The 17,685-nt window shown below is 64.7% G+C and overlaps 2 protein-coding genes across 2 annotated transcripts; both read left to right on the top strand.

Annotated features, from left to right (window-relative positions):
• Window positions 1–4,440: 4,440 nt before the first annotated feature.
• Window positions 4,441–7,124, top strand: METRN (meteorin, glial cell differentiation regulator). The gene is made up of 4 exons (XM_061992982.1): window positions 4,441–4,532; window positions 5,386–5,795; window positions 5,931–5,990; window positions 6,817–7,124. The coding sequence occupies exons 1-4, from the start codon at window positions 4,441–4,443 to the stop codon at window positions 7,122–7,124; spliced, it is 870 nt and encodes a 289-aa protein (XP_061848966.1).
• A 7,070-nt stretch (window positions 7,125–14,194) lies between these two features.
• ANTKMT (adenine nucleotide translocase lysine methyltransferase) lies at window positions 14,195–17,650 on the top strand. Its single transcript, XM_061991915.1, has 5 exons — window positions 14,195–14,620; window positions 14,712–14,816; window positions 15,989–16,129; window positions 16,591–16,641; window positions 17,206–17,650. Exons 1-5 carry the CDS (start codon window positions 14,195–14,197, stop codon window positions 17,377–17,379), a joined length of 897 nt encoding a protein of 298 aa, XP_061847899.1. The 3' UTR covers window positions 17,380–17,650.
• The last annotated feature ends 35 nt before the right edge of the window (window positions 17,651–17,685 follow it).

Here is a 17,685-nt window from a genome sequence, read left to right as displayed (position 1 = left end):
GCTGGGGCTGGAGCAGCTCTGCAGGGCCCTGCCCACCTCCCACCATTCTGGGATTTTGGGATGCCTTGTCTCCATGGCAGTGTCCCAGGGGAATTGTCACCCAGCAGCAGCCTGGGGGCAGCGAGTGGAGGTCGAGCCCTTGGGGGTCACACACCATTTGCCCTCCAATTGCACCCCTGGATGCCCCCAGAATGGTGATAGGCCTGAGCCCAGTGCCAGTGGGGCACTTGGGCCCTGTATGCTCCCTGTTGTCCTGGCACAGCCCCATTGCCACTAACCCCTGCCATCTCCAGGCTCTAGATGGGACATGTTGGGGTGGCCTCGTGTCCTGGAGGATATTTTCATGCCAAGAAGAGTCACAACTGCTTGAGGAGTCCCTGGGCAGTGGAAGTCTCCATGCACATCCCCAGTGGAGGGGTCAGACCTGGAGTGGCCCCATGCCACCAGCCCAGAGGGGCACCCACATTCTGGGCTGCCCTGTGTGGGGTCTCTGTCCCAGCAGCCACGGGCAACACTGACCCACCAGCCTGTGCTGTGGCAATCCAGGCTCCCCGAGCCTCCCTGCATGCCAGGAAGGTGGTGACACGTACCTCCACACCCCGGCCAGGGCAGCAGCCAAGAACCAACAAAAACACCTCTCCTCCACGGCTCATCTTTATGCAAAACGCCAGCATCCCATCGGCCACCTCCACCCTCCCCTCCCCACCGCGCCGGCCACGCTGCGGGCTCCCGCCTTGCACCCAGCGCGTCCCGTGCCCGCCGCCCCCCAGCGCCGCGGGACCCCCGCGCCGGGCCGAGCATCCCGCGCCGGGGCTGGACCGCAGTGCGCAGCGCGGCCATCGCCACGGCAACCGCCGTCGCCTAGCGCCGGGCTGTCTCCCGGTAACCCGTCGCCTAGCAATGGGGGATTTTTTTTTCCACGGCTCGGGATGAAGAGTTGAAAGTTATTTTTAGCCCGGGCTGTGAATCAATAGGCAGCTCCATCCACCGCCCCGCGGGATGCGTGCGCGGGGGTCTCGCTGTGGCGAGGGGGGGCTGCCGGGGGGAGACGGGTGGCCTGATGGCCTGGGGTCACCGCCCCGGCATGGCCCCCACGGACCCTGCTTTGTGCTGACCCCGGTGCCTTTCGAGGGGCTCAGACCCTCTGCCTCTTCCTGCCAAGGGTCTGTGCATCCCCCTCCTCCCCCCAGGACTCCTCACCTGCGGGTCAGGGTGGACGAGAGCAGGGCTCAGCCCTGGGGGCTTTTGGGTTTGCTGTGAGGACCCTCAGGTGGCCATAAGGATGATCACATCACAGGGGGGACCATCAGCTGGCTGTAGGGTTGTCTCACCGTGGGGACCCTCATCCAGCTGCTGGGAACCTCATCCTGCAATGAGGATCTTCTTCCACTAGTGTGGACCCCCACCTTGCCATGGAGACCCCTGCCTTGCCATAGGGTCCTACACCTTACCATGGGGTCCCACACCTTGCCATGGGGACTCCTGCCTTGCCATGGAGTACCACACCTTACCATGGAGATCCCTGCCTTGCCATGGAATCCCACACCTTGCCATGGGGTCCCACACCTTGCCATGGGGACTCCTGCCTTGCCACGAGGCCTCTTACCTTGTGGTTCCCCTCCACGCAGCCTTCCTGAGCTCATTCACCCTCTCAGCACTCGTTCCTGCCCTCAGGGCCACTGTCCTGGGGGTCTGGATGCTCAGCAGCACGGAAGGTGGGAGGATGGAGCCTGTTTGGCCCTGCCAGATTCCCTGAGACAGGGCTGGGGGTTACCTCCATGAGGAACAGAGCTGGGTCAGAAGCTGAGCTGAGGGTTCTCAGCTGTTTTTTAAAGGCAAGGTGAGTGCACCAGCAGCATCTCCTGCAGGTGCTGGGGTGGGTGCAGAGCTCCCCACACAGCTGTGGGGTGTTAGGATGGACAGAGAATGCTCAGAGACAGCCCACGGGGACCCTTTTGTGGGCTCAGAGGATGTTCTGGCTCAGTGGGGGAGCCCAAGCACCTTCTTGGTGGGGGGTCTGCCCAGGAAAGGGAGAAAGCTCAGCTGAAGATGGGTGACCCAGCAGGATCACCAAAAAGTACAAAGGAAGGCACCAAGGTGCCTCCTGCCATGGGGGATGTGGAGCCCCAAAGCCCTGGGAGCCCCGTGGTCCCCATTTGCCCTGGCAGAACTGGAGACCCACTCCCCCATCACCAGCCCCCCCAAGCACATATCCAGCTCTGGGGTCCCAACACAAGGCAGAGCTGGAGCTGTCAGAGCAGGGCCAGAGGGGAGCATGGAGATGGGCAGAGGGCTGGAGGAAGCTCTCCTGTGCAGCAGGAGTGGGGGAGTTGGGGCTGTTTCACCTGGAGGAGAGCTTCTGACAACCTGTCAAACAGTAAGGGGGCTCACAGGGACGGTGGGGAACGCTCCTGGCTCAGCTGCAGGGGGCTGGAGCAGCCTGGCCCGACGGGAGAGGCCCCTGTCCAGGGATCTCTCCGGGTCCCATTCGATGAGCCGATGCTGCGCTGCGGGACGCGGCTTCCCCTCGGCAACACGCCAGAGACCCCCGGGGACCCCGGCCCGGGCAGCGGCGGGTGCCGCAGGAGGCGAATGCGAGAGGAGCAGCCGCCGTGTCCGCAGTCACCAGAGGGCACTGCGGGCTCGGGCATCCCGGGGCAGCGGGACGGGGAGGGACCGGGGCCAAGCCGGGGGCACGGAGCGAGCCCGGGACCTGCTGCGGGGCCGGCTCGGGCGGCTCCGGGGACCCCGACCCCTGCAGCCTGCAAACAGCCACATCCCACCTCCCCACATGCCGAGGTGTCCGAGGGCGCTGAGCGCCCCACTGGGGCTGACTCTCGGTGGGTGAGATGCCTGCGTGGGGACATCAGTGTCGGGGGATACCGGTGCCACCCCCGCTCCGGTGCCACTTCTCCTCTGGGGACCTGGCGGAGGCTGTTTGTGGGCTCCCTCGCCAAGCGCTGAGCCCCACCGGCCCCGCACCCCCACAGCAGCACAGGATCAGACCCCGGGGCCACGTCTCCACGTGCCGGGGGTCCCCTGGGAGAGAAGCCCCTTAAGCCGAGTGAGTCCGTGTGGCGACCAGCGGCCGAGACACGAGGGCCAGAGGGAACAGAGCCCGTAGCCCTGACCCCCCCACCGCGACCCCCCTACCCCGACGTGCTCCACCTTAACCCTCAGCCCCTCCGGCCCCTCATTCTCCACGGATTCCAGCAGCCTGACTTCTTTCAGCACCATTTCATGGCCGGAGGGCTGCGAATCCCCCTCTGCCCCGCCCGCCGCCCCCTCCCCCGCCCCCTCCCCTTCCCCCCCTTTCCCTTCTTTCTTTCCAAATTGACAATCCCTCATTTCCATTCCGCTCCACCCTCTCTCCAGGGACTTTGTTCCCGGCCTGTATCATCCCATCCCAATTGTTCCCTGTTTATTTCAAACATTTTGGCGGGCTGTCACTGGATGGAAACTTAATTAATTGTGGGGTTTGTGGTGCCGGCACAATGGCAGCTGAAAAGGGGCGGGGGAGAGGTGATGGAATCCCGAGGGGCAGGTTGGGAGTGGGGGAAGTGGGGGTTCAGGGGTGCGTGACCCCCGTGCCAGACCCGCGGCCACACATCTCTGCATCCCCCGGTCGAGGAAGTGTCCCTATGGGCAGAGGGGTGCTGCTGGGGGAGGTTTGGGGTGCGGGCAACTCGTGGGGTACATAGGTCAGGGGGTGGGGGAGAAACCAGGGGAGCTGTAACCAGGAGTGTGTGTAACTTGGGATGTGCATAGCCTGGGGGGTGTGTAACTTGGGGTGTAACTTGGGGTGTGCATAGTGTGTGGGATGTGTAGCCTGGGATGAGTACAACTTGGGGTGTGCAGAGCCTGGGGTGTGAGTAACTTGGGTGTGTAACTTGGGGTGTGTGTAGTTTGGGGTGTGTGTAGCTTGAAGTGTGCACAGCCTGAGGTGTATGTAGCTTGGGGTGTCTGTAGCCTGGGCTGTGTGTAGCCTGGGCTGTGTGTAGCCTGGGCTGTGTGCCACTCGGGGTGCGCTCATCCCGGGGCGCCTGTCACCTGGGGTGTGCATGGCCCGTGCTGTGTGTAACGCCGGGTGTGCACATCCCTGGGCGTGTGTAACCCCGGCGTGCTGTGTGTAACTCGGGGTGCACGCTGCGCACAGTTGGGGTGCCCTCGTCCCGGAGCGCACCCGGCTCCGCGCCCACCCCGGGGGGCTGCGGGCCGTGCCCCAGCCGTGCCCCCGGCCCCGCGGTGAGGGGGGGGTTGCCGGGGATGCCCGTGGGAGGGGGCTGGGGGGCGGCCCCGCCCCGTGGCGGCCATTGGTGGGAAGTTCGGGGCGCGGCGCGGGGTGGTGGTCCCGCTGCTCCCCCCGCGCCGTCCCGCTCCATCCCGCTGCCCGCCGTCCGCGCTGCGGGCCGGGCGGGCCGGGGCGGGCAGGGCCGGGGCATGTGGGCGCTGCGGGCCCTGTGCCTGGCCGGGCTGGGCTGGGCGCTCGGCGGCGGCGGGGCCGGGGCCGATCCGTGCGGCTGGAGGGGCAGGTAGGCAGCGGCCGGGCGCGGGAGGGGCGCGGGGACCTGCCTCAGTTTCCCTGCTCGCGGGTGCGGCTGACTCCCCCCCCTCGGAAGGATGCTCTTCTCCTCTCCGAGGAGCTCCTTTCCCCCCGCTCCCCCCCTACACCCCCAGTCCGGCCCCGTGAAACGCGGCTCCGCGGGGCCCCCTCGCCGGCCCCCGACCCGCCGCTGCCGCCGTGGGGAAGGCGCTGAGCTGCGGAACAAAGAGCCGCGGCCCGGCCTCGAGGGGCTGCCCCACGCGGGGGGCGAGGGGGCCACGGGCAGCGCGGCCCGGACAAAGCAGCCCCGCGGTTGCCTCCCGGGAGCCCCCAGCCTGGCTTTCCCGTGTGTCTCCCCCCCGTCCCAAAAATGTAGCGGGTGAGACGTGGCTCGGGGAATAGTTTAGACAGAAGTCCAAAACCTCTGCGGGCGGAGGGGGGGAGGGAGGACGGGGACGTGGAACCTCCCCAGCACCCACAGCGGATCCCCCAAAGCAGAGGGGAGCAAGGGAACAGGCGACCCCAAGGCCAGGGCACCCTGCCCGGCATGGCCTGGGAGCCCACCCTGGCTGCCAGGGGGGCTGTGCTGCGTGCCTTCCCCCCCCAGCCCCCCGGGAAGGTGCTGGGAAACGCGATCACCCCCCAGATGATGCGCTTGCACCCCAAGTCCGGCGCATTGAGGGCTTGGTGCTATTCCCCGCTCCGTGTTCGTCCTGCACGCCCCCGCGGAGCTGCTGCTCGGGACTGCCGCGCCGCCGCCGGAGGGGAGGGGGCGCGGGATGGGGAGGGGTCCCCCGTGGCCCGGGGAGGTCCCGGCTGATGGGGGATGCTGTGCCCGGCAGCGGGCTGTCGCAGGAGGCGGGCAGCGTGGAACAGCTCTCCCTGCACTGCGCCGAGGGCTCGCTGGAATGGCTGTACCCCACCGGAGCCCTCCGCCTCCGCCTGGCCCCCCGCCTGCCCCCCACCACCGCCGCCATCAAAGACAGGAGCCCCCGGCGTGTCACCGCCTGCGTCAAACCCGCCGGCACGTTCCGGGGGGCTCAGCTCTACCTGGAGAGGGAAGGGGTGCTGGAGCTGCTGCTGCCCGAGGCGCCGCGGCCCCGCGCCCGCTGCTTCAGCTGGCTGCCCCGGGAGAAGGTGGCTCTGTTCCTCCAGGCCACCCCGCACCGCGACATCAGCCGCCGCATCGCCGCCTTCCGCTACGAGCTGCGGGGGGACTGGCTGGCGCACCCGGCGCTGCCCGCCGCCGAAGGTCAGTCGGTGCCCTGCCTCAGTTTCCCCGCGGCCGGGGCGTCCTGGGAGCTGAGGGGATGGAGGGGGAGGGGGCAGGTGTGGAGTGGTTGCCCCCCAGGCTGCCACGGTGATGGGCTGTGCTTGGCTCTTGCAGGGGCGTGTCGGCCGTGCAACGACACCGAGATCCTGATGGCCATTTGCACTAGTGACTTTGGTGAGTGCAGCCCCTTCTGGTGGGGAAGGGGAGGGGGTCCAGAGGCCCCGGGGGAGGTCAGGAACTCAGACTTGGTGGGGGGAATGAAGTCCAGGCAACTCCAGTGTCCCCTGTCCAGCCTGGCCTGGCTTGGGTGGTGGCCACGGGTGTCACAGAGGCTGCTGTGGGATGGAGATGGGGATGAGACGGGGCTATGGACAAGGGTGGGGATGGAGAATGAGACAGGGACAGGGATGGGGATGGGGATGGGTATGAAGATGGAGACAGGAATGGGGGTAGGAATAAGGAGAGGAAATGGGACAAGGATGGAGACAGGGGTGGGAACGGGGATAAAGATGGAGACAGGGATGGAGATGAGGACAGAGATGGGCACAGGTTTGGGGATGGAGATGGGGACAGAGATAGGGACAAGATGGGCACAGGTATGGGGATGGAGATGGGGATGGGGATGGAGGTGGGAACAGAGATGGGGACAAGATGGGCACAGGTATAGGGATGGGGACAGGTATGGGGATGGGGACAGGTATGGGGATGGAGATGGGAACAGAGATGGGGACAAGATGGGCACAGGTATAGGGATGGGGACAGGTATGGGGATGGGGACAGGTATGGGGATGGAGATGGGAACAGAGATGGGGACAAGATGGGCACAGGTATGGGGATGGGCACAGGTATGGGGATGGGGATGGAGATGGGGACAGAGATGGGTATGAGACAGGGATGAGGACGGGCACGGGGAATGGGGATAGACATAAGGACAGAGATAGGGGCAGGGAGAAGGGCAGGGACAGAGGTGTGCTGAAGCCTTCTCTGCCTCCCCCCGCAGTGATCCGCGGCAGCATCCGGAGCGTGTCCAACGACGTGGAGCTGCAGGAATCCATCATCGGCGTGAGCGCCGCCCGCATCCACCGCCAGAAGCTGCCGGTGTTCCAGGCCGGGGGGCGGCCGGCGGGCAGCATCCGCACCCCGCTGCGCTGCGGCGTCCGGCCGGGCCCCGGCACCTTCCTCTTCACGGGGTGGCTGCACTTCGGCGAGGCCTGGCTGAGCTGCGCCCCGCGCTACCGGGACTTCCAGCGCATCTACGGCGCGGCGCGGCGCCAGCGCCTCAACCCCTGCGAGTTCCCCCTGGACTGAGAGGGCAGGGCAAGGGCAGCCCGGCCCCACGGCTGCGGGGGGCTGCGGGGGGACCGGAGCATCCCGGGGGAGGTGGTGCCGGCAGGGCTTCGGGGGCTCCCGCTGCCAGGCTGGGGGGGGGTCCCGGGAAAATCCTGCTGGAAGGGAAGGGATTTCCCCAGGGCGTCCCCAGGGAGCTGCCCGGGCCAGGGGTGCAGTGCAGTGGGGCAGTGGGGTGGGGAGCAGGGTGCTGCGTGCTCAGGGGATGCCGAGGGGCGCGGTGGGTCCGGCACGATGGAGGCAGCCGTCCCCCCTGCCCAGGAGGGCTCGGTGGCCGTGGCAGTGGGTGGCTGTGGTGGCAGGGTGGGGGACACGGCGGACACAGTGGGGCACAGAGGAGGTGGATTTGCAATGTTGGGGGTGGAAGGGGGAGGGCGCTGAAGGTGAGTCTTGCCCTGGCCCCATCTGCGACATGGGGCATGGGCAGGAGCTGTGGGGCAGATGCTGAGGAAGAAGAGTGAGGCTGAAGGCAGAGATGGGGATAGTGAGGCAGGAAGAAGAGAGCAGAGGTGTCCTCAGCACAGCTGGGGCAGGACCAAAGTGCCGGTCAGGAGGGTGCCACGGGGACAGCTCTGTCCGTGCCACCCAGCAGCGCCAGCCCGGGGCCGTGGCTGTGCCAAGTCACCGGCGCTGGGACACACGGTGGCACCCGGGGGGGAATTTTGGCCGTGGGGGTGGGGCATCACATGTGCACTAAAGTTATAACGATACCAAATCTGTGACCTTTTTCTCTATAAACGAAGCTGTATTTGTAGCCCCTCAGTCTCCTTTTTGTAACGAGCTGAGCAGGGTGTTCCTGACCATTGGGTCCAGTTCTGGGCTCCCCAGTTCAAGAGAGACAGGGAACTGCTGGAGAGAATCAAGTGAAGGGCTACCCAGATGATCAGGGGACTGGAATGTCTCTCTAACGAGGAAAGGCTGCGGGCTCTGGGGCTGTTCAGCCTGAGCTCAGGGGCACCTCAGCAATGCTACTCAGTCTCTAAAGGGTGGGTGTCAGCAGGATGGGGGGACACTTTGTTCTGTGGTGGCCAGGGACAGGACAAGGGGTGATGGACATCAGCTGGCATACAGGCAGTGCCCCTGGCACAGGAAGAGAAAGTCCTTTGGTGCTGAGGTGAGGGAGCCCTGGCCCAGGCTGCCCAGGGAGGGTGTGGAGGCTCCTTCTCAGGAGGTTTCCAACCCCACTTGGACACGTTCCTGTGCCCCTGAGCCAGGGGAAGCTGCTGGAGCAGGGGCTGGGGCTGGAGCAGCTCTGCAGGGCCCTTCCCACCACTCTATGAGTCGATGAACAGGCACCGTGGGTAAGTGCTGGTGCTGGTATGTGCCAAGGTGCCCACCCTGCTGCCAGTGCCAACCAGTGCTTCCCACGGGGCTGGGAACAGCCCAACTATCTATCTATCTATCTATCTATCTATCTATCTATCTATCTATCTATCTACCTAAGTAGTACTAAGTAAATAGATAGGTATCTATCTATCTATCTAAGTAACCCAGTGCTGCTCTGTGTCCCGTGTCCCTCAGGCTGGGCAGCGTTGGGGTTCCTCCCCATGGGCAGCAGCAGCAGCAGCAGCAGCAGCAGCAGCAGCATCAAGAGGGGCTGGGGCTGGGGGCTGTGTAGCCCTGTGCCGGGTGGGTGACCCCGTGCTGTCAGGGCTGATTCTCATCAGAGTCGCTGGCCACAAGGCTTCATTGTGCCGTGGCAGCTTCCCAGCCCTGCCTGCTCCCTCCCTTCTCCACAGGGGCTCCAGCTCCCAGCCTCTGCCTCCCCCTCCTCTGGGCATCCCCGGACAGTGCCGAGGGCTCGGGACTCCCAGCCATGGACAGGGCACAGGGCTCCCAGCCAAGGATGGGGCTCAGGACCCCCATCTGGGCACAGGGCTCAGGACCCCCATCTGGGGACAGGGCAAGGAACCTCACAGCCATGACCCTTTTCTCCCCATCAATGATGCCCACAGAGACTCAGGGCTGCACCAGCTCAGGTCCTGAGCCCCCCCTGAGCACCCCACAGCTCCTCCAGACCCCCCGAGCCAGCACCATGGCACACGCCAGCTGGTGCCTGGATGCCTGTGCAGTATGATCTCAACCACACGTGAGGCCAGGAGGAACTGCTAAGGATTTGGTGCTGACCATCACCTGCTTTTGGTGCCCAAGAAACTGCTTCCAAAGTGCTGGGAGGCTCAGAGTTTAATTTCTGTGTGTGTGTGTGTGTTTATGGAATGATGTGGTGAGGGGAAGCCCCTGGCTGTGAGCATGCCCAGTGGGCTCCATACACAGCACATGTTTCCACTTGAGAAGCATTTGATGCTGATTTTACGCTTTGCTGCCGAAGGGCTGGAGCTCATTTTGGGGTCTCCCTTGGGGGAGATGCTCCACATCAGGCTTTGGAGGATGCCAGTGTGTGTCCCATCCCCCCCACCCCTGCATTTTGGCAGGAGCTGAGCCAGGCCGGGGGGGGGGGGGAGGGGGAAAGAGTGGGAAACACAGCGGAGGAGGAGAAATGAGGCTGGAAAAGGGATAAATGAGGTGCGAGGGGAATTGTGCTGCCCACAGCATCCTCTGTGAGCCCTGGGGACGGAGCAGGGCTGCTGGGCCCCCGCTCCATCCACACATTCCTCTCGGCTCACTGATGGCATTCAGCGCGTGGAGCATCCGGCAGCTTTGTGTCCAGCACCAGTCTCCCGCTTTCCCTCAGCTCTGTGTGTGTGTGGCTGGGGCAGCTGGTTCTGCTGTGGCAGGAAGGGCTGTTACCCCACGGGCTGGTGGCTCCAGAGCCCCCTGTGCTGTTTTGCAGTGCCCTCTGCCCGAGGCAGCCCGGGTCGGCCGCTCTCGCTTCCCAGCTCCTGCGGTGGCTGGACACCAGCCAGGGTGCAAAGGCATCCTTGGGGGTAGCACCAAGTGGCCCGTGCCTCAGTTTCCTCAGTGTGGGATGAGGATAACAACCCTTCCTTGCTGCTCAGGGTTGCTGTGGCACCAGGCACCATCCCACAGCCCTGGCACTCCATCTTCCCAGGGCTGCTGATCCCAGCATCCCCCCAGAGTCCAGCCCCAGCCCAGATAAATTCCTGTGCAGCCTCTTGGCACAGAGCGTGGCCACAGAGGGTAAAACCACAACGAGGCAAAACTCCATCCCAGTGAATCTTTCCTCTGTGGGATGGGAAGTGTGGTGGGAGGCAGCACAGTGGTGAGGGATGGGGGTGGCCTGGAGGGGGGGACCATGGTGTGCTGGGGCTGCTGTGGGCAGAGATGTGAGCTGGGGGTCTCCAGAGGAGTACGAGAGGGGCCACAGCACCCTGAGAGCCCAAGGAAGGGTCCCACTGCAGTCATTGTGATGCCCTGTGATGCCCACCCAGTGTGGCAGCATCCCCAGGGACGGGACCAGACCCTCTCCAAGAGAATCCCCCCCCCATCTACCTGCCCCCCGTGAGTGTGGGTTTGGGGACACCGTGGAGAGTAGCTCCCCAAAATCAACTCCCTCGGTGGAAACGGAGGTGCCCAGGGCTCTGGGGGGCACTCCGGGGATCAGTCCCACTGTGGAACCCCAGGGGAGACCCCCCCTCCCCACCCCCAGTCCCAGGGAGCCCCCGGAGCCCCTGCTCGTGCTGCCGGGGGCTGTCGGCACCGGGAGCGGTGGCACCGGCGGGGTGTCCCCCGTCCCTGTCCCCAGCCCCCTCACACAAAGGGAGCCACCGTTTCCCGCCATTTCCCCCCGCTCCAGCCCTTCTCCCCCCTCTCCTGTCCCCTTCGCCCTCCTCCTCCTCCTCCTCCTCCTCCTCCTCCTCCTCCTCCTTCTTCCCGGCCGCCAGATAAAAGCCCGACCGTCTGAATCGCGGGGCACAAAGGAGAGGCACAAAGGCGGCCGCCCCCGCAGCCCTCCCTGCAGCCCCCGGCCCCGAGTTGGGCTTGGGGGGCTCAGGGCTGCCCCGGGGATGGCAGGGCAGTGCCCACCCTGCCCGGGGCACAGGGGCTGCCGAGGGGCAGCAGCAGTGCTTCTGGGACCAGGCTGTCCTCAGTAGGGTCAGGATGAGGCCATCGGGGTTGGGGGATACATCATAAGGTCAGAATGATGACTCTGGGGTTAGAGATACTCCATAAGCTCCGGGTGCATCCCCTGGGGCTCAGAGATGCCCTACAGGGTCAGGACAATGGCTCTGGGGAGCAGGGATTGCCTCACAGGGTCAGTGTGACATCCCTGGTGTTAGGAGATGCTCCACAGGGTCAGCATCACGACCCTGGGGTCAGGATTATGCTCTTGGGGTATGGACATGCCCCACAGGGTCAGGATGATCCCCCTGGGGCTTGGATATGTGCCATAGAGTCAGGATGATGTCCTGGGATCAGGGGATCTGTCATAGAGTCAGGATGATGCCTTTGGGGTATGGACATGCCCCATAGAGTCAGGATAATGCCCCTGGGGCTTGGATATGCACCATAGAGTCAGGATGAAGCCCTGGGACCGGTGGATGCCTGATAACAGGTAGGACACTTGAGGCATCCATATGGGGCAGCAGAGAAGGATTGGGGGCACAGTGGTCAGGACAGAAGGAGCTCTGCCCCACGTCTCTCAGTGAGAGCAGAAGGGAGACCCTGATGACCCTGAGGACACTGATATATCCCCCCTCCTCCCCGGCAAAACCCTGCTGTCCATGGGGAGCTGTGCCCCAAATCCTGGCACGAGGGTCTGCTTCCAGCCCCCGGTTTGGCGGTGCCGGTGCCAAAGCACCGTCCGTGTGCGGGGGAGGGCTGCTCGGGGCCGGGGCAGGACCGTGTCCCGTGTCCCGCCGCGGGGTCCCCGCAGCCCCTCATGCCGGCGCTCCCGCGGGGTCCCGTCGGGCCGGGGCTGCCGACAGCTGCCGGGAAGGAGCTTTCCCAGCGCATAGTGACACATTCCAGGCGCTCCGAGCCTCTTCGCAGCCGCCGCGGCCCCGCCGGGGGGAAACTGCCCCGGAGAGAGGCGGGTTAAAAGCTCTTTGGTTCTGGCGGCGCATCCCCTCGCACGGTCCGGCCCCACGAGCTGCTGCCGGGCACCCCGGGGCCGGGGCAAAAGGGGATGCGGGACCCCGGCAAGGAGGGGCCGGCAATTGCTTCGTTCATTACTTTGTTCTGTAGCATCACGGCAGACCTCGCCTGCCCCAGGGACCGTCCTCCCCCTCTGCAGCAGCCGCCCCCTCCCCTCCTCCCCCAGCTCCTATTTCCCGTGATTTTCTGCTCACTCTCAGCCTTGAGCCTCCACCTGCACCAGAAAATCGGAGCAATCTCCGTGGCCCCCGGCTTGGCTGCAGCCCCCGGGCCCTTTGGCGGGGTGGGCAGGATTTTGGGGCCATACACAGCATGCAGGGACAGCTTTTCCTGCCCAGGGCAGCCCCAATGCTGCACTGGGGGCTGTGTTTAATGGGGTCTGGTTGGTGTTGGGTGCCCTGAGCTCCATGCTCTGGTCTCTGTGTGTATGTGTGTGTGTGTGTGTATCCTTCTTCCACGGGCAGAATAGTTGATTCCCACAAATCAGGGTGATGTTGGAGCAGCCTTTGGCATCTCATTCCTTGGCTGCTGCCTGTGCCAGCTCATCAGCAACGGGTGAATGACTTTTGTATCAGGAAAGGCTGCAGCCCTGGGGCTGTGCAGCCTGGGGGAGAGAAGCCTGAGCTCAGGGGCACCTCAGCAATGCTGCTCAGTCCCCAAAGGGTGGGTGTCAGGAGGATGGGGGGACACTTTGTTCTGTGGCACACAGTGCCAGGACAAGGGGTGACGGACATAAGCTGGGACACAAACAGCTTCACTGGCCCAGGAGGAGAAACTCCTTTAGTGTCGAGGTGAGGGAGCTGCAGGAGGCTGTAGGGTCTGCAGGGGCCTGCCTGGAGCTGTGGGAGGTTTGCAGGGGCTTTGAGGGCTTGGGGGGGGCTGCAGGGGATTGGCTGCCCCAATAACCCCCCCTCCACTTCCCACACTCTGGAATTTTCCCACAGTCGCTGCTCACTCACAGCAGGAAACCCACCGCCCACTCTGCAGCACACACAGCCCCCACAGCTGTGCACAGCCACACACCAACTGTGCACAGCCACACACCAACTGTGCATCACACACAGCTGTGCACCACTGCACACAACTGTGCACCGCCACACACCAACTGTGCACCGCCACACACCAACTGTGCACCACACACAACTGTGCACCACTGCACACAACTGTGCACAGCCATAACCAGCCACAGACAGCTGTATGTAGCTGCACACAGCCCTGCACAACCACACAGCCCAGCACAGCTGTGCAAAACCAGCCACACCTCCACAAAGGGTTATGATGAGGTTTAACAAGGGCAAGAGATGGGTGCTGAACTTGGGTCACTCCAACTCCAGGCAGCTCCAGGCTGGGGCAGAGGGGCTGGAAACTGCCCGAGGGGAAAGGGTCTGGGGGGGTTGGTGCCAGCGGCTGAACAGCAGCCAGCAGCGTGCCCAGGGGGGCAAGAAGCAAAGGGCATCCTGGCTGGGATCAGCAGTGAGGTGGCAGCTGGAGCAGGGCAGGGATTGTCCCCTGTGCTGGGCCCTGGGGAGGCTGCAGCTCCAGGGCTGTGTCAGTGCTGGGAGGGGCTGGAGCTGGGGAAGGGGCTGGAGCACAAGGGTGCTGGGGAGGGGCTGAGGGAATGGGGGTGCTGAGCCTGGAGAAGAGGAGGCTGAGGGCAGCCAGCAGCACTCTCTGACACTCCCTGACAGGAGGCTGCAGGGAGCTGGGGGTCAGGCTCTGCTCCCCAGGCAGCAATGACAGGACAAGAGGCAATGGGCTGCAGCTGCCCCAGGGGAGGCTGAGGCTGGAGCTGAGGCAGAACTGTTTCCCTGAGAGGGGTGTCAGCCCCTGTGCCAGGCTGCCCAGGGAGCTGGGGCAGTGCCCAGCCCTGGAGGGATCCCAAAGGCGTGGGGCTGAGGTGCTGAGGGCTGTGGGTCAGTGCTGGGCTGGGCAGGGTGAGGGCAGCGCTGGGACTGCAGCAGCTCCAGGGGCTTTAACACCACAAACAATGCTGATTGTACAGAGCCGCCTCGCTCATGCACAGCCGCACGCACCGTGCACGGCCCCGCACACACGTGCATCCCGCACGCAGCGCTGCACACGCAGCCGCAGCTCCCGCACACACGGCCAGCCGCAGCCGCAGCCCCGCTCGCCCACCCGCCGCAGCCCCGCTGCCGGTGCCGGTGCCGCTGCCGTTACCGCTGCCGTTGCCGGTGCCGGCCCCGCGCTGTGACGGGCAGCGGCGGCGGCGGAAGGCGGCCGGAGCCGGGGCCGCCCCTTCCGTCGCGATGGAGCCGGGCGAGCCGGGCGAGCCGGGGGAGCCGGCGTGGGAGCGGCGGGCCGGGCCGCGGCTGGGCGGCCGGGCGCTGCTGGAGCTGGCGCTGGCGGGCGGAGCGGCCGCCTGGGCCGCCTGGGCCGTGCTGCTGATGCCGGGCTTCCGCCGGGTCCCGCTGCGGCTGCAGGTACGGGCGGCGCTCCCCGCTCCCCGCGTCCCGCGGCGGGACCCGGCTGCCGCCGCCCCGGCGCCGACCCCCGCCCCGCTCGCTCCCGCAGGTGCCCTTCCAGCCCTCCAGCCCCCGGCAAGTGGGCAACGCTCTGCGGCTGCTGCGGGGCCGCTGCGGGAAGACCGTGGATCTGGGCTCGGGAGACGGACGGCTCGTAAGGGCGGGCACGGGGGTGCTGGGGGGGATCGGGGCTGCCCCGGGGTGGGCGAGGGGCTGTGGGGAGGGGGGCTGAGCTCACTGGGAGACCCCACACACGGCTGCTGTTCTCTGCTGCTGGCTGTGGTTCCAAATGGGCATCCTGGCTATGGCCCTGGGCCGTCTGAGGTGGTCCTGGGCAGCCCTAGGTGGTCCTAAGCAGTCTTAGGTGGTCCTAAGCAGCCCTAGGTAGCCCCAGAGTGATCCTAAGCAGCCCTAGGTGGTCCTATAGTGGTCTTAAGCAGCTCTAAGAGGTCCTGGGCAGCCCTAGGTGGTCCTAAGCAGTCTTAGGTGGTCCTAAGCAGCCCTAGGTAGCCCCAGAGTGATCCTAAGCAGCCCTAGGTGGTCCTATAGTGGTCTTAAGCAGCTCTAAGAGGTCCTGGGCAGCCCTAGGTGGTCCTAAGCAGTCTTAGGTAGCCCCAGAGTGATCCTAAGCAGCCCTAGGTGGTCCTAAGCAGTCTTAGGTGGCATCCTGGCTATGGCCCTGGGCCGTCTGAGGTGGTCCTGGGCAGCCCTGAGTGGTCCTAAGCAGCCCTAGGTGGTCCTAAGCAGTCTTAGGTGGCATCCTGGCTATGACCCTGGGCCGTCTGAGGTGGTCCTGGGCAGCCCTGAGTGGTCCTAAGCAGCCCTAGGTGGTCCTAAGCAGTCTTAGGTGGCATCCTGGCTATGGCCCTGGGCCGTCTGAGGTGGTCCTGGGCAGCCCTAAGTGGTCCTGGGCAGCCCTGAGTGTCCTGGGCAGCCTTAAGTGGTCCTAAGCAGTCTTAGGTGGTCCTAAGCAGCCCTAGGTAGCCCCAGAGTGATCCTAAGCAGCCCTAGGTGGTCCTAAGCAGTCTTAGGTGGTCCTAAGCAGCCCTAGGTAGCCCTAGAGTGATCCTAAGCAGCCCTAGGTGGTCCTAGATGGCTCTTGAGAGTCCTGGTGGTCCTAGACAGTCCTGGATGGCCCTAGCTGGTCCTTGGGTGGCTCTAGAAGGCATCCCATGCACTGAGCAGGGTGGGAATGACCCCTCTAGAAAGAGAGAGCCTTTGGACCTGGAAGGTCCTGGAAGTGGAGCTGAGCAGCAGCCCCTGCCCCTCAAATTGTCCAGACTCAACAGCAAGGTTCCCTGGAGGTGCAGCTCTCTCTCTCTCCAGGTGGTAGAGGCTTACAAGCAAGGTCTCAGACCAGCCATCGGCTACGAGCTCAATCCCTGGCTGCTGTGTCTCTCCAAGTACCGGGCCTGGAAGGCTGGGTGCCACGGCAAGGTTTCCTTCCTGAAGAAAGATCTGTGGAAGGTAACAGCATCCCGGGGGTCTGGTGGTGCCCAGGGCTCAGCCTGCAGCTCCAGGCAGCCTTTGCTGATGGTTACTTGTTCCTTGCCCACCCCACGCTGCTGCCAGGAGATGGGACCAGCCATCCTTCCTTCCTTGCAGAGGGTGGCTTTGCAGACAGCAGCTGCTTAGAGCAGCTCTGAGCAGAGGGCTGAGGTGCTGTTGGCACACAGGGGCCTTCGTGGACGTGCTGCTGAAGCTGAGTGGGGAGAAGCCAGCAGGGATGGAGGTGCTGCCTGAGGCTGGTGTTTCACTGCAGGAGCTGCTTTCACACCCAGCTCATGCCCATCCCACGTGTGGTGGGGCATCTTTGCTCCCTGCAGGGCTGAGGAGGAGGCCCAGGAGGCGTTTGGCTGCTCAGGCTCCCTCTCCAGTGCCCCCTCTGCCTGTTGCTTCTGCCATTCCCCTTTTCCTTCTCTTTGAAGGTGAATCTTTGTGACTGCCACAACGTGATCGTGTTCCTGGCCCCCAGTGTGGTAAGGTCCCACCGCTGCTGGGTGAGCTCTGGGGAGGGTTTGCTTGGAGGAGAGAGAGAATGTGGGGCAGTGGCAAAGCCTCCCTAGGAGGGGAGGCCGGGTGGGCAGCACCTTGGTGCTCAGCACCACTCGAGTTTGGAGCCATTTGGGTTGGAGAAGACCTGTAAGCTCACAGAATCCAGCTGTTCCCCCCAGCACTGCCACAGCCACCACCAACCCCTGTCCCTCAGCCACAGCTTTGGGATCCCTGCAGGGATGGGGAACTCCACCACGTCCCTGGGCAGCCTGGCACGGGGGCTTCACAGCCCTTTTGGGGATGGAACTGTCCCCAGTCTCCAACCTGAACCCCTTGTGCAACTTGAGGCTGTTTCCTCACACCCTGTTGCCCGTGACTCGGCCTTGGTGCCAGCCACATGCTGGGATGGTACCAGCCCCGTGTTTTGGAGGGGTTGTGGTCGATGCTGCCAGCATGGGACCCACCAGCCGTGCCCAGGAGCTGCCCCTTGGGCACTGCCACGACCCTTTCCTAAGGCCACCTGGCTCTGGCTCTCTCTCTCTCCCCAGAAGCCTCCCTTAGCCACCAAGCTCCTTGCAGAACTCCCTGATGAAGCTCGGGTGGTGGCTGGACGCTTCCCCTTCCCCTCCTGGACACCCACCAGCACCCTTGGGCAGGGGCTGGAGCAGGTCTGGGCCTATGACATGAAGGAGGTTCGGCGAGCGGGGCAGAGCAGCCTCTGACAGCCCCCCTGAGCCTGGCCTTGGGGCTGAGCAGGGATCACAGCCTCCCCTGCCCCAGGCTCAGCCTGCGGGGGCTGCTTGGCCAGGCTCTTTCCTGGGGACCTGCAGCCCCTCGGTTTTGCAGCGAGCAGGCAGCCTGGAGGAGGTGAGGGAGGGGCAAAGAACAGGGCTGGGACTGCTGGGTGTAAGGGCTGAATCCCCAGTGCCTCTTTCTGTACATTTGCTACTTTATTTGTAGTTATTTCTCCAAATAAACCCTTGGTGTGTTGTTGCTGTGAGGCTTTGGCTGTGCTCAGGGGCTGCAGG

This window comes from Colius striatus, chromosome 3 (genome assembly GCF_028858725.1).
Source record: "Colius striatus isolate bColStr4 chromosome 3, bColStr4.1.hap1, whole genome shotgun sequence".
Taxonomy (NCBI): domain Eukaryota; kingdom Metazoa; phylum Chordata; class Aves; order Coliiformes; family Coliidae; genus Colius; species Colius striatus.
The sequence above is the reverse complement of the archived record's forward strand: the minus strand, read 5'-3'. Positions and strand labels throughout refer to the sequence as shown.